Source organism: Syngnathus leptorhynchus, chromosome 2 (assembly GCF_054491065.1).
Source record: "Syngnathus leptorhynchus isolate UIUO chromosome 2, UIUO_Slep, whole genome shotgun sequence".
Taxonomy (NCBI): domain Eukaryota; kingdom Metazoa; phylum Chordata; class Actinopteri; order Syngnathiformes; family Syngnathidae; genus Syngnathus; species Syngnathus leptorhynchus.
Genome location: NC_141196.1, coordinates 20134727 through 20148396, shown reverse-complemented (window position 1 = coordinate 20148396; position 13670 = coordinate 20134727). Strand labels below are relative to the sequence as shown.

At 41.0% G+C, this 13670-nt stretch overlaps 2 protein-coding genes across 2 annotated transcripts in view; one reads left to right on the top strand and one right to left on the bottom strand.

Moving 5' to 3' along the window:
- Window positions 1-8930, top strand: part of LOC147061195 (uncharacterized) — a 47193-nt gene extending 38263 nt beyond the window's left edge. The window contains exons 13-15 of the mRNA XM_085905047.1: window positions 343-586; window positions 1563-1631; window positions 3860-8930. Of these exons, the coding sequence (XP_085761173.1) occupies window positions 343-586; window positions 1563-1631; window positions 3860-4035 (489 nt within the window). The 3' untranslated portion in view covers window positions 4036-8930. The remainder of the gene's footprint in view (window positions 1-342; window positions 587-1562; window positions 1632-3859) is intronic.
- A 2462-nt stretch (window positions 8931-11392) lies between these two features.
- On the bottom strand, window positions 11393-13338 carry asb12a (ankyrin repeat and SOCS box-containing 12a). Its single transcript, XM_085905048.1, has 3 exons — window positions 13033-13338; window positions 11626-12154; window positions 11393-11550 (listed from the first exon to the last, which is right to left on the bottom strand). The coding sequence occupies exons 1-3, from the start codon at window positions 13315-13317 to the stop codon at window positions 11393-11395; spliced, it is 972 nt and encodes a 323-aa protein (XP_085761174.1). The 5' UTR covers window positions 13318-13338.
- Window positions 13339-13670: the final 332 nt, after the last annotated feature.

Sequence of the window (13670 nt, the reverse complement as noted above, 5' to 3'; positions counted from 1 at the left end):
ACCTACTTTTTTGTCAATGCCAATGTGCATGCTATAAATATAGAGAATGCATTTTTGATTTTTGTGAAGTCCTCGAATATGGAATGCAGCAACACAAGCTTTAATGTATGGTTGAAACACTCAATACGCTCATCTTTGCCAGTGTTAAATAATGTCGATACGTGTATTTCTTGGAAAACTGGCATCGCTCGATGTGCAAAGTGAGTGTTAGTATATTTGGGCAGCAGATGGAAAGGGTTTCTTTAGACAGACTGAAGATGCTTGATGACCCCTTGGCACGATTGAAAGACATGGGCACATACTTGTACCACACACAATTCATCTTTCTATGCACCTCACCAGGATCTGATACGACGGGACATTCTGTACTATAAGGGTCGTATCGACATGGATCGCTACGAGGTGCGGGACGCCATTGACGGGAGAGATGATGACTTCAACGTAAGTGTGAAGAACGCCTTCAAATTGTGCAACAAAGACTGCGACGAGATCCACATCTTCCTGGCCAAGAAGCCGGAGGAGAAGATCCGCTGGCTCAGGGCTTTCCATGAGGAGAGGAAGATGGTGCAGGAGGATGAGAAAATCGGTTAGTCATATCTTTAGACAGCATTTGCTTCACTCACAATAGCTTCAGTCATTGCTCTTTTGTATGCAATACAACATATCTGCATAACATTTTGAAAGGTGTACTGTTTTAGTGTATAATAGTACAGGTTAAAACTCTTTGGTAAAATGATAAATGTAAACTTTAAAGTTTTGTCCTTTTATTCATCGTGTGGATGCAGAAAAACATTTACACTGCTGTTCATCAAAGTAATCTTCCGCTCATCTGTACACATTTTTAGCAGTTCAATTGCTCCATTGATTTAAACATCATCTACTTTTACTTTTCCGAGCCCAGAAATACAATATTTTTCTTTCCGAGATCAGAAGGGAGATTATTGACAAAAAACAGCTACAGGGCGTCATTGTCATGGCGTCACTTAAAACACCTATGCACTACTAAGTATCCAATCAGATAGTTTTGCTCTCATATTTGTATGGTCTCCAGGGTTGGGAAGATTCACCGATACATGCATCGGAAAATCGATGCGACCTGTAAGATGCAGTTGCATCGTATCGCACCGGATCGCATTGTTTTCAAATTGAATCGTACTGTATCGCATGAGATGGGAGAATCGTATCGCATCTTATCATTGGCAATTCCATGAATCTCGAATGCATCGGAAAATCGATACGACCTGTAAGATGCAGTTGCATCGTATCGCACCGGACCGCATTGTTTTAAAATTAAATCGTACTGTATCGCACCGTATCACAGGAGATGCGAAAATCGTATCGCATCTTATCATTGGCAATTCCATGAATCGTGAATGCATGGAATCGTTGGCAGTGTATCGAGATGTGTATCGTATCACTTTGATGGTGAAGATTCCCATCCCTAGTATGATCACATGAACTTGCCTGAGTATGATGAGATGAGATGGGACTCATGAGTTATTCTCTTTTTTTTGCAATCTGTTGTCACTGCCTTTCTTTTGAGAGTATACTGTGTTGTTTAGGTTTTGAGATCTCAGAGTACCAGAAACGGCAGGCGGCCATGACAGTGAGAAAGGTGACCAAACAGAAAGGTGAGGCAACAAGAAGATATCAGGTGATTTTCATTTTCTTTTCCTCGCTGGCGTGCTCTGTCTTCTCATCGTTGTTTACTGTTTGTTCAACCTGCTTTTTCATACCTACTTTCATTAACTTTCCTTAAACATACAAACACACATATTATACAGGGTGCACTGAGTACACTGGAAAAGTACCGTAGATTAAGGTGAAATTTTGGTCTTGTACGGTATTTGAGTTAAATGTCTGCTTGCTCACGTCAAGCTGACTTGCTACATGCAGTAGAGCAGCCCGTTAAGCATCAATGAAAAGACAGAAGGACTGTGTGCATGAAGTATTGAGTTTTAAAGATGACACCTGTCTTTATGGCATCTGGATCCGGTGTCACAGTTTTCCTGACGCAATTTCTTAACCAGCAAGTGTTTGGGTTAGGGTTTGCAACATTTTTTCAATGAAGCTGAAGCTAAATGTGAATTGAATACCCAGACCTTCAGCATATGCCTCACAGCTGTCGCTGAAATTTTAGGTATGATTTAAGATTTTCAATTACCTCCTGAGCTTGAGGCAAGTAGATTGAGGAAATTGCAGAGAAAGGTGGCTCTACAAGGTGGGAACTGATGAAGGGGGGGCTGAATCCAACGAATGGCCCACTACAAATTTTAGATTTTGATGAACCCTACAATTTTGAAAACTATGTATCATATTCATGCCATTTGGCAATTATAAATTACAATTTTGTGTATCATAGTCATTCCACTTGGCAATTATATGCTACTTTGTATCGGTCAAGCAAATAAAAGCTTAATTTAAAAAAAAGCTGAAGTTTGTGGTTGTAAGATGTGAGAAATCTCAAGTGGGATGAATAAGTTTCATGGCACTGTGTATTCTTTATGTAAGAACTGCTTTGTTGTCTTTGTCTGAACTGAATCCACATTGAAATAATAGACAATTTACTTTTCGTAAATAAGTCTGATGTACCTACAAATACAGCCACCACTGAAACCCAACAGCTTTACAACTTAGTGAAGAAAAAGAGGTGTTTTTGACATTCTAACGCCTGTCAGCATAAACACTGGGACCACATGTCACAACTGCTGGTGTCATTCTTTGCATCTTAGCTTCTTTAGTGTTAGTCTAGATGTTTTTTTCTTTTTTTCCCATGACTGTTTTTTTTTTCCGCTATGGTCAGCGGCACAATAAGCATGATCATCCATTAAAGTATGAATTAACCAATAACCACTTCTGAATGTTCTCTCTGGCGTCAACTCTCATAGATGTCTTTTCCAAGCAAATGTATCTGTGCTATATGTGTACATGGCTGGCACAAGGTGAAGTACTCTCTTGAATTTCAGATTCATTTATAGATTTCATCTTGAGAAAGAGGGCCATGTTTTATGGACATGGTTTGAAAATGATAAAGGTATATGCCTAAGAGTTCTCTTTAGATCTTAGCACAATAAGATGCCATGGCAACTGCTCAAATAGCATTGGGAGGTGTTGTCACTAACGTTGGCGCTGGAGCATGCAGTCGCTGCCCTGTGTGCTGATAAGCATTATCTAATGGAGTATCTCAAACAAACAGCTTCCACTTTCACAAATAGATCAAACTGCTGCTAAAACAGTGTTTGGCAAAATACCTGTAACAAAGCACAGCCTTTCTCCAAATTTATTTTTTCTGAGGTGCCATGGCAACTTTGATCTCCAAATATAGTAGTTTGTAACTACGCCAGCATACTTGTGATGCTTGTAGACTAGCTCAATCTAGTTAAATGCACATTAAAAAGCTTTCTGTTGGGCTCTATTTTCACCACTCTTGTGTTCCTCAAGTGTTGAGGGTGCTATTCAAACCAATATGCCGACAACGAAAACGGAGCAACAATGGTCTCCTGTCCAGCATTGGATCGGATGTGACGTGTCGGTTCTCTCGTTTGCTCGCGACAGACCGTGCTTGAATAGCATCTCTCGTCTCCCTTGTGTCATCACTAATGCTGAATTCCACTTCTCATCCTCTTCAGCAGTCATCATATAATCACGTTTCAGGTTTACCATGCAGCAATGGACTCTCATTTTTTATGCGTGCGCCTGTGTGCTGCGACAGCATGAATAGGTGTTGTGTTGTCAAGCAAATTCACTGACAAGACTGACTGACATTTTTTTTCTCTTTGCTTTGTGCCTACGCCGCCTCCTTGCCCCGCCCTGCCCTTGTACCCCCTTTCTGGCTTTTCTGCACCCGCTGCTCTTCTAGGTGTAAACAGGTGCACGCCGCCCTCATATCCGCCCCCGCAGGAACCCCTCAGCGCGGGGCAGTATGAGGTAACGGAGGACATGGCACAAGGAGAGGTTTTTGAATTCAGTCAATCCAAAAGAGGCCAGGCTCCTTTCTGGCAAAATTTTAGTAGATTAGCTCCATTTAAGAAATAGAGACTCTTCTGAAGGACCAGCTATTTTTTTTCCTTAGAAGCACTAAACACTGGATGATCGTGTCACATAATGAAGAAAATACAAAAACACACTGATTTGAGACTTTCAAAGTTAAGGACCAATGTTAATATTGGGTGTGGTTGAAAGCAGCAAGAGGATTGAAGACTCACAGAATATGGCGGGCGGGGGGGTAATCAGACATAACTTTTCATACTTGTTGAAAACATTCTTAGTTATCGTGCTTCTCCAGCTGAGTCAACCGTCACTTGCACTCTCACTCAGATTCCGCAACACTTACCTGCATCCACACACCAACTGATTGTCCTGGGAATCGTTCGTAGAGATTGTTGTATTACTGCTCTTTAGATCCATCGAAGACACGAACCAAGAAGCGCCCAGGTCGTTGTATGATTGTGTCCCAAATCTTGCTGTGCTGCTATGTGAGTTGCATTCTCCGAGTAACGACAGTCCCGTGTCGATCTCAAGTTAACCGGGAAGCTCGATTCTGTTGGGCATCTCCCATCGCCAGTTGCAGACCATTTAGGCGCATTTGAATCTGCTCTCTACTCACTCTGTAGTAGCCCTCTCGTCACGGCCTCTCTTTGTCATCTCGCCGTCGTTATCTCTTTGCTCACCTGCTCAGCCTATATGAGTCAGCGGAAGCTTTTCAATCGGTCAGAAACCTGCCAGCGGCTGTGATATGACGTTTCCGGGAACAAATCAATAGCGGGAACGTCAGAATTATAGTGTATAACCATTCTTTCACCAAGCAGTTTTGACAGGGTATTCATATCCCATCACGCAGAAGGTCAAGGGCTGTGGGTTGTGGGGAACTTGCCGCTCAGATGAACCTGCTGGGAGCAGGAGATAGGCAGGCTACGCTCCAGCCGCATAGCACCAGAGCCCCTCCCCTCTTTCCCCAGAGACCACCCCTGTAGCACTGTGCTGGCAGCTCACGGACTGTTTGGAAAGAGCAAGGTCCACCTCTGGAAATGCACTGACAGCAAGCAGTGAGGTTGATCTTTAAAAGGTCTGTCAGCTGAGAATTTTTTGGCGAAAGATTGATTTGGACGAATGGTTGTCGTAATATAAGGTAGACCTCTTACCGTCGCGAGTAGATCAAACCGTCTGACGTTAACAAAGGAGTGGAAAAGAAGTGCAATGCAAGTATTGCAGCACAAAGATGGATATAAGGAGGTGTAGCACGGAGGCGTTTTCTGATTGCGATTCATCCATCTCCACAGATTAAAATCTTGGCATTTCCCTTCCATGGTGTTGTTTATCCAGATCTGATCCATGTTCTGGCGCGGCGCTTCATACTGTTTACAGAATTTCTGAAGACTGCCGCCTGATCAGATGGATTTGTTTAACCCGCAACGAATGAGATGCTTCTTCAGCAGAGCGGATAGAAAGGGAGATCTTGAGAATGCTTATCTTGTTGCTAGACTTTGGAGTGTAAGCAAAACATCTGGCTACGCTTTTGTGAGCATCTTTTGACTCCAGACGCATCTCACGTTGGATTCAATGCACAGCATATCTTGCTATCCGAGCACTACTTTGTTCCTCAATAAGAAAGTGCGATACAGCCAAGCCTTACAACTTACTTCAATATGTCTGTTGTACAATGTGTGTAAAGAAAGTTGCAACACAGATGAGTAGTGTCTCGCCCAGTTGGATTGTTCTGGAAGATAATTCCTTTCACCAACAACATAGGTTTCCTTGAGCATGCTAACCTCAGGTCCAGTGCTGCGCTCAACCACCCACCCACCCACCCCACCTCGTCACCCCCGCAGATGCAAACGCACACAGAGACACACAATCATGCGCACTTACTGGCCCGTTGTGCTGCGGAGAAGAGAGATGCTATCTAACAGTGCCTTCCAGCATTCCACTAGTGATTATCTATTCCGTTTCACAGGCAGATTTGAATTTGTCATGTACTATTTTCCCTTCGGTGTGGGACTTGCAACGGTCTTTTCCTTCCTCTCGCATGAGATCCACTCCAACAGATTTGTTTTGTGCGCACAGCACGCTCAAAACACTTATTTTGTTACTATGTCACATTTACATAGCTGCAGTTATCTTGCACAAAGACAAGTTATTCTGATTTCAAATACAGTATATAGAAATGACAGTGTTATTGTCAAACAAGAATTTGTTTGGAATATAGTATATTAGAAATCATTAGTTTTGCTTAGTCGAGTTAGAGTATACCGTTCGAAGAATATTATAAGCAATGAGTTATGAATTAAATAAGAAAAAAAAGTCATCTATTTTAACTTTATCAGCTACACACTGTAAATACTGTAAAAAGGACAGATCATATATTTGGATATTGGTATTTTGCGTTGGAGACGAATGTTGTTCCAGTTCTAGCGTATGGTAGAGCTCAGTACCAGGTAAATGCATGCTTGTGGCATCCAATACTTTGCATGAGACTTAAAACAACTCTTTACGGTTTGTTTAGTTTCATTTCGCCTCCGACGGGAATTTTTTTTTTTCCGCCGTGACGCATTCAGTTGTGCACCCACTGCCATCTCACCGGAGAGGGACTTCTGGTCTCTAGCCACCGCTGTCTTCTGCTCGTGTTACGTTTCTGCTTGTAGCCTTTGTTCCTATTTCATGCCAGGAAGAAGAAAGGGACTTATCCCCACACAGAGTCAGAGTGAGCTCTTGATCGATTAAATGAAAGGCATTGGCATTCTCTTTGCCAAATATGAGACGTTTTCTCTTTTTTATTCCAATCGACACTGGCGTAGCTCTCTTCGCTGGTTATTTATGGACACCAGTAACTGCTGAACATCAGATATGAGGCAAAACGGGTATAGTTTTTTTATGATATCGATATAGGAGTTAGCACTGATCATAGGTGTGGTGTATAGATTTTTAGTCCAGCAGAAGAGCCGAACGCCCTAGAACTCTGTGGGGATGTGCTAAAAATAATCCTAATCCTGAAGACACACAAGGAGTACAGTACTTCATTACAATGCATATCACGCTCTGAAGTATAACAACATGACAGTAAAGATTTTTCTCACTTGTGTTTATTTAATTAGTAGCCAGTGTTAAATGTTATAATTTGGGGGCTAAATTGGTCAACAATCTTAAATGGTGAACATTCTTATCTTTTATCCAAGCTCTAGAGATGAAGATCGTTTTAAATCTTGTTTGTTATCCAGTCATGAACTGAGACAGCCAAGTTAGCGAACAGAATGCATAGGAGACTGCTTTCAGTCCCCCCCCCCTTTTTTTTTTTTATTCCAACGTGTATACAAAGCACTCATGTGGAGCACGGTGACATTACCACGAGAGATCTCCTTGGTTGCATACCAACAGTCAGGGTACAACAGAGTCCAATGAGCCATATTAGATGTGGTTTTTAATGACAGCAATGTGAGCTGAAGACTGACGTCCCACTTTTACAAACACACTTGTCATTGTATAATATCATCTAGTCCAAGGTCGAAGTTTTGCCTACTGCTGAAAATTATTAACTCACTACCCAAAATCCTTGTCTCCATATGCAAACATTTGTCATTTATGTTCTTGCTGGCAATTTGAGTTTGATTATTTGATGTAGAAATGAAAATTAATGCCTATTCAATTCAGAAACTGTGAATGGGAGAGTGGAGATGTCAACTGTATGTACATTATATGTTTTGGTGTATTCAGAAGCACTGGGAATATGTTGTACTTCGCTGTAAAAAAAAAAAAAAAAAAAAAAAAAAAAAAAAGGAATAAAAATGAATCCATATCTGATAGAGCTGTACTTTTGTTGACGATAAAACCTTTACTGGCTGGTGTCGTTCGTGAGTGACTGACTGACTGACTGACTGACTGACTGACTGACTGACTGACTGACTGACTGACTGACTGACTGACTGACTGACTGACTGAGTGCATTGTGTTAGGTTTACTGTTCTTTGACATGATTCCATGGCATTCCCAATATTTGTCACATGGATTCATTATTGATGAATTGAAAGAAATTGGGTTAGATGTTGGCAAGTAATGATATAGTTGGGGCTGACCCCCTCCACCCATGCACTAAGAATAGCCCTAGCCTACTGTACACTATTGTGCCTGCAGTGTCACAGCTTGCTTGCCAGCTCTTTCATTACTAGACACAAACCCAATTCTTAGTTTCTGTTCAGAAATTATGCTCACTGACTTGCTCATGTTATTTCAAACTTAACTATATCAAGAGAAGATATACTTTGCACAAATGTCCTATTTATAATAAGGAATCATAAAGCTTTGAGTGTAATAACCTGCATATGTTTTGAAACATGTTATTTATAGAGGAAGTCAACCCAAAATATTTTTTACAATGCTATGGTGTGTGTCCACTGGTATGAACACAGTATTCTGATTAATATTACCCATCTATCCATCTTCTGTACCGCTTGTCCCCACGAGGGTCGCGGGGATGCTGGAGCCTATCCCAGCAGTCATCGGGCACTAGGCGGGGGACACCCTGAACTGGTTGCCAGCCAATCGCAGGGCACGCAGAGACGAACAACCATTCACACTCGCACTCACACCTAGGGACAATTTGGAGTGCTTAATCAGCCTACCAAACATATTTTGGGAATGTTACAGGAAACCAGAGTGCCACGCATTTGAGATCTGAAATCATGATTTAGAATTGATTCAAAACCTTTTATCTTTTGTTTTGCTTTTTTATTTATTTACCTCAATCACAGTTTGGTTTATCTTTGTATAGATACTATAAGAGTGTAACAAGATGGATGGGCTCATAAAAGACGGCATTCCCCCAAAACCCCCACCTCCATTTCAGAAATTATGGCTTCGCCCCCACTTGTAAGTAGTAGCTGACTTCATGGTGATGCTGCTGACATGTTAGGCGGATGCCTGCCAAAAAATGAGTGCAGATTGTAACTATGCTGCCATCAATAAGTAATGAGACTTATGCAAATACAGCTCAGCTGACTGCTCTTGCTCATCTTTTCAAGCCCACAGATGCAAGACTTGATGTTAAGACTCCCTGGCGTGATGTGGTGTGGGTGTCTGTTTTTGAGAGGTTTGCTCCAGTTGTGACTCTTTATAAGAAGAGATTTAACTGTTTATGAGTGAGAACATACTTGCAAAATGAAAAGATATGGCTACGGGGCTCAACTGCCTTTGGCAAGTTCCAAGAGTGAGTCAGATCAATGAGTAGCTCACTGCGACCTCTAGTGCTCATCAATGGCGTTACACTTTACAAGGACATGGAAGCATTTGTTTTGGTTGGACTTTTTAATACGGGAAAAACACATTGGAATTTGGACTAATACAACTCTTTGGGGATTTTCTGTGGTTTGTGTCATTTATCCAAAAGAGCATTGGCCTGCCTCGAAGTCTGTTACGTAGGTCTCTGGTCCGGCATCTCATGGGGCTTCCATATAAAACCCATCTAACCATGGCATTGTGGACACTGAGATAGAAAACTTTTGGAACAAATAATTTTCCAGCAGGGCTTGGTGTGATAAATAATTCAGAATTGAGAAGAAAATCAGTTCGGTTGTACAACCTTTCAAGTTATTTATTTAAAATCATACATTACATAAAACTTTACAAATCAGTTTTTGCTCCACCAGAAAATGTTATGTATTTTGATACAACTAGAGAAATATGGCTTCACCCATATTTTGCTAGTTGGTGTATTTGCTTGGAGCCATTTATTTTGGTGCATTCTTGTTTTTTTGTTTTTTTAGCATTTTAAGTTCTGATTAGGGAAGGTTTTTCCTCATGTTGAAGCACATTGTTGATGTTAATTGGTTTTCTGTGAACTACATGATGCTACAGTGTTGTTATTATTTGTACTTAGGATTAAAGACAAACTTGCTTTTGATGAACGCTCAGTTCTACATTCCTACTGTATTTTAATGTTAGTCAATATGGTGATACTTTGAGAGCTGCAAATTATTTTTGGAGTGTGGTACTTGGTATAAAAGGTTTTGAGAATGTGTCTGCCTCGCAATCCTGAGGTTTGGCGTTTGACTGTCTCCTCCAATTTTCCTTTGTAGAAGTGTCATGTGCTTGTGTGCGTTTTCTCCTCACACATTCCTAAAACACAGTGGTGGGTGGTACTTTTGGCACCAGGTCCACCAAAAACTGTCCATTTCTCAAAGTGAAGAATGCAAAGAACAGTCTTGTGAACTCACTAATTATGGTCTTCCAACCATCTTAAAGGAGAATGTTCTTCTTCGTGTTCTTACATGTGCCACTTAATTGCAGATCTCATAGGCGCATGTGTGAGAATCAAGTTCTAAAAAAGTTTCTAAAGACAACTCAAAATCTAAGCAAAGATGATTACAACTAGAACTAAAAGCAGCAAGAAAAGTTCTCACCAAAAACTGAAGTCAAACTCAGGAAGCACCAAATGCAAAAAAAAGCATGGCCTCTTTATAACATGGAAATCAGGTTTAAGACAACGGTTGGTTCAGGATGAGACAGCAGTAAAGACGGAAAATGGGACACGGGTCGACACAATCAGTGGTGAGACATGAGGGCAGGGCGTTAGCATTCTTAAACAAGACCAAACAATTTCAACAACATACAGTGTAAATATGACAACATTAAAGACTCAGCTCTTTACTAGTGCTGTCAAGCCCAAATTGTAACTCATTAAATGCGTAATTGTCTAATTTGGTATTTTTCTTCTAATATCTTCTTCAAAGCTTGGGACAGATGAGTAAAATCTTGGAACTGATGTAAAGTACTCAAGTATATTTCAATTCCGACTGTTCTAATCGGTTTCTTTGATCGTTGAATACAATTATTCCCCTGTGAAATACGGCTGTTGAACAAAACGGTCCAAAGTGACTCAGCTTTACAGGCGCCTTATATTATTCTCGTATAATTACTTCTCAAAACGTCTTGCTTACAGGTTTAATAAGACACTCACGAGCACTGCACTCAAGCAGCATTAATTTTCTAGGACTCGTGGAGGGTATGCAAGACGTAAAACTAATATGGTATTTGAATTTGACTTTTTGGTTTAAGATTCCTCCAGCACGTGTCAACCAAGTAAAACTTCAAATCCATATGTATCCAACTTCGGGCCAGAAATTCCTCTAAGTTTGTATTTATATTCTATTTTTTATATTTGGTTTTATTTTCATTTTGTTTAATATTTTGGCACTTTTGGTCCGCCATAATAGACTCCCACAGGATGTAAAGAAAACTGTGTTGATTGATTTGAAAGAATGCATGCTTTAGAGATTTATTTAATATATCAAAACTTGACGGCCCTTCTTGTTCAAAAAAAAAAAAAGACAGGACATGACAGTATGCGGCTTGATCTACAAAAAGGACATAAAAATGACATGAAAAAGCTTCTTTTGTCCTGAAGCTAACTGGAACATCCCACGAATTCAGAGGTGTTGTGCTTTAGGTAGTTTCTCAAGATGGGAGGAATATCCAATCTGTCTACAGCCGGCTCTTTGTTAGTAAAATGAAGGTATCTGCGGATTGCCAGCCGAGTCTGTGACATCAGAGGTTTGGGACAAACTGGTGCAGAAAGACACAAAAACATTAGCATTGAAATGATGTGAGAAAATAAATGGTCAATCATTTGGCTCTTACCCCTTTCCTTGAGCAGCAAAGCCAAGGCTTCATTCTGCTTTGTTGTCTTGTCAATGATGAGTGTAGGCAGATACACATCTGCTCCAAAGTCTATAAGAAGCTGGATGTACTCCACGCCGCAACCGTAACGCAAACACACCTCCAGCACAGTCTTTGGCTGTTTTATTCGGGCCAGTATCTTCTCATCTGTGCAGTTAAAGTTAGGATTAGTTCCATGCTGGAGGAGAAGTTTAAAGCAGTCCAGATGTCCATACACGGCTGAGATATAAAGAGGCCCTCGACACGCTGTGGCATTGGATGCCCACTCCGGCATTTTGGGTCGAACGTCCACCTCAGCTCCATAGCGCAGCAGCTCTCTGAGAATGTCCACATCCCCTTCCCGAGCGGCGGTCAGAACCGGTGAGCAGTTGTTGTGCTGGCTGCCGTTTGGGTCGGCGCCGGCCTTCAGCAGAGCCATCACGCAGTCCAGATGTTTGCCGCTAACAGCCGTGAACAGTGGCGTCTGGGCCTTCACATCCAGGCTGTCTATCTGGACGTGAGCACACGAAGCGTATACGGCTTGACACAGACTTCTTGACTCGTGTCCTGTAATTCTTATTATAATCTTTTTAATCATCTCTTTTAAATCTAGAATTGAAAAAGATGCATGAAGCTCTTGTGAGGCTGATTTGATAAAATATTAAGATAATCTGTAAACAGTGCAGGAGGACCTCTCTCTCTTTCCCAAAAGTCAGCTGGAAAATCTGGCCTTTTTTTTTTTCTTCATATAGCTAAGAGTACAGTCTTTCTTCAGCAAGCAGAGAAAGCTTCCACTAATTAAATAAAAATCAATTTCATGGACAGCAGAAGGTATCTACACTTATTAAAACCCAATCTGCTTCAATTATTTTTTGCATTGGACTTCATGCAGTAAACTTTCAAAACCTAAGAAGACTGAAATGTCCTCCTTTGTCCCCAAATTGATAAAAGGTGTAATTTGTTAGAAAACATTTGATTTTTTTTTAAATCAGATTTAAATTTTGAAACACTTCAATTAAAAATATAAGTAACGAGGAATTTAGAAACCTTCTCTTAATGGGTTTCAGTTGGCCAAAAGTGGATAAAACAGAGCCAAAATGGCCCATCGTGATGTAAACATTGTTGCGACTGTATAACTATCTAGAGCTGAAGTTGAAAATGAAAGAATCGGACCAAAGTCCCCTCCCTTAAGTAATTTAGCGAAACTGGCTCAGGAAAAAAAAAAGTTAAATTGTCAGCTTTTGATTCAATTTCTAAGTGTCGCTTGCAGGTGTAAAATGCACATTCTGATTTCTCATTTGAATATATTTGTTTACCAGCCAAGGAGTCCCACTATCTCCCTCTAACCCCAAACTGCTGCACTTCACAAAGAGTTGCTTCATATCTTACCTCTGCTCCATGCTCCAGTAAGAGCTCCAGGCACTTAAGGTGTCCCAGAGCAGCAGCAGTCCGTAAGGGGGTGACAGGGACCCCCCAGCCGCTTCGAGTATTAATAGACCTCCTGTAGCGCTCCTGAGAAAGAAGTTCTGAGAGAAGAATGGCGTTGTCATTGCTCACGGCGCTGTTCAAGGCTTGGCTCAGCTCGTTGTCTTCGTCCTCATCCTTGGGCTGCAGCAGCGAGAAGATCTTGGAGATGTCCATCAAACTCATGTCCGCAGCTCGACCCACAGCCATATTTACCTCCAGGCTGCTACAAATCAAAGCTCTTCCATCTGTAATGGCTGACACAATGGAGGTGGTAATGTCCCCAATACGTGAGTGTTGTTTACACACAGAACCAGCAAACCTCAATAAATGAATGTTGTGTTATGTATGATATACTGTGGAGACTATTTAAAATCACAATTTCACATTATACAACTAAAAGTAGTGCATTGTTGTAAAAATGCTGCATTATTAAAAAAGATATACACTCACCTTATTCTGCTGAAGTTATTTCCAAGTCGAAGCAACAGCATTACCTTCAAGTAACATTCAGGAAAGAAAAAAAGGTTAAAATCCTTTGTGTGTTTTAGTGTGTGAGTTGT

Coding starts and splice junctions, on each gene's coding strand:
- asb12a (XM_085905048.1), bottom strand. CDS start 13,317: ATGGCTGTGGGTCGAGCTGCGGACATGAGTTTGATGGACATCTCCAAG. Junction 12,155..13,032: donor TACTGGAGCATGGAGCAGAG/GTAAGATATGAA, acceptor GCTCACGTCCAG/ATAGACAGCCTGGATGTGAA. Junction 11,551..11,625: donor TTTGCTGCTCAAGGAAAGGG/GTAAGAGCCAAA, acceptor TTTCTGCACCAG/TTTGTCCCAAACCTCTGATG.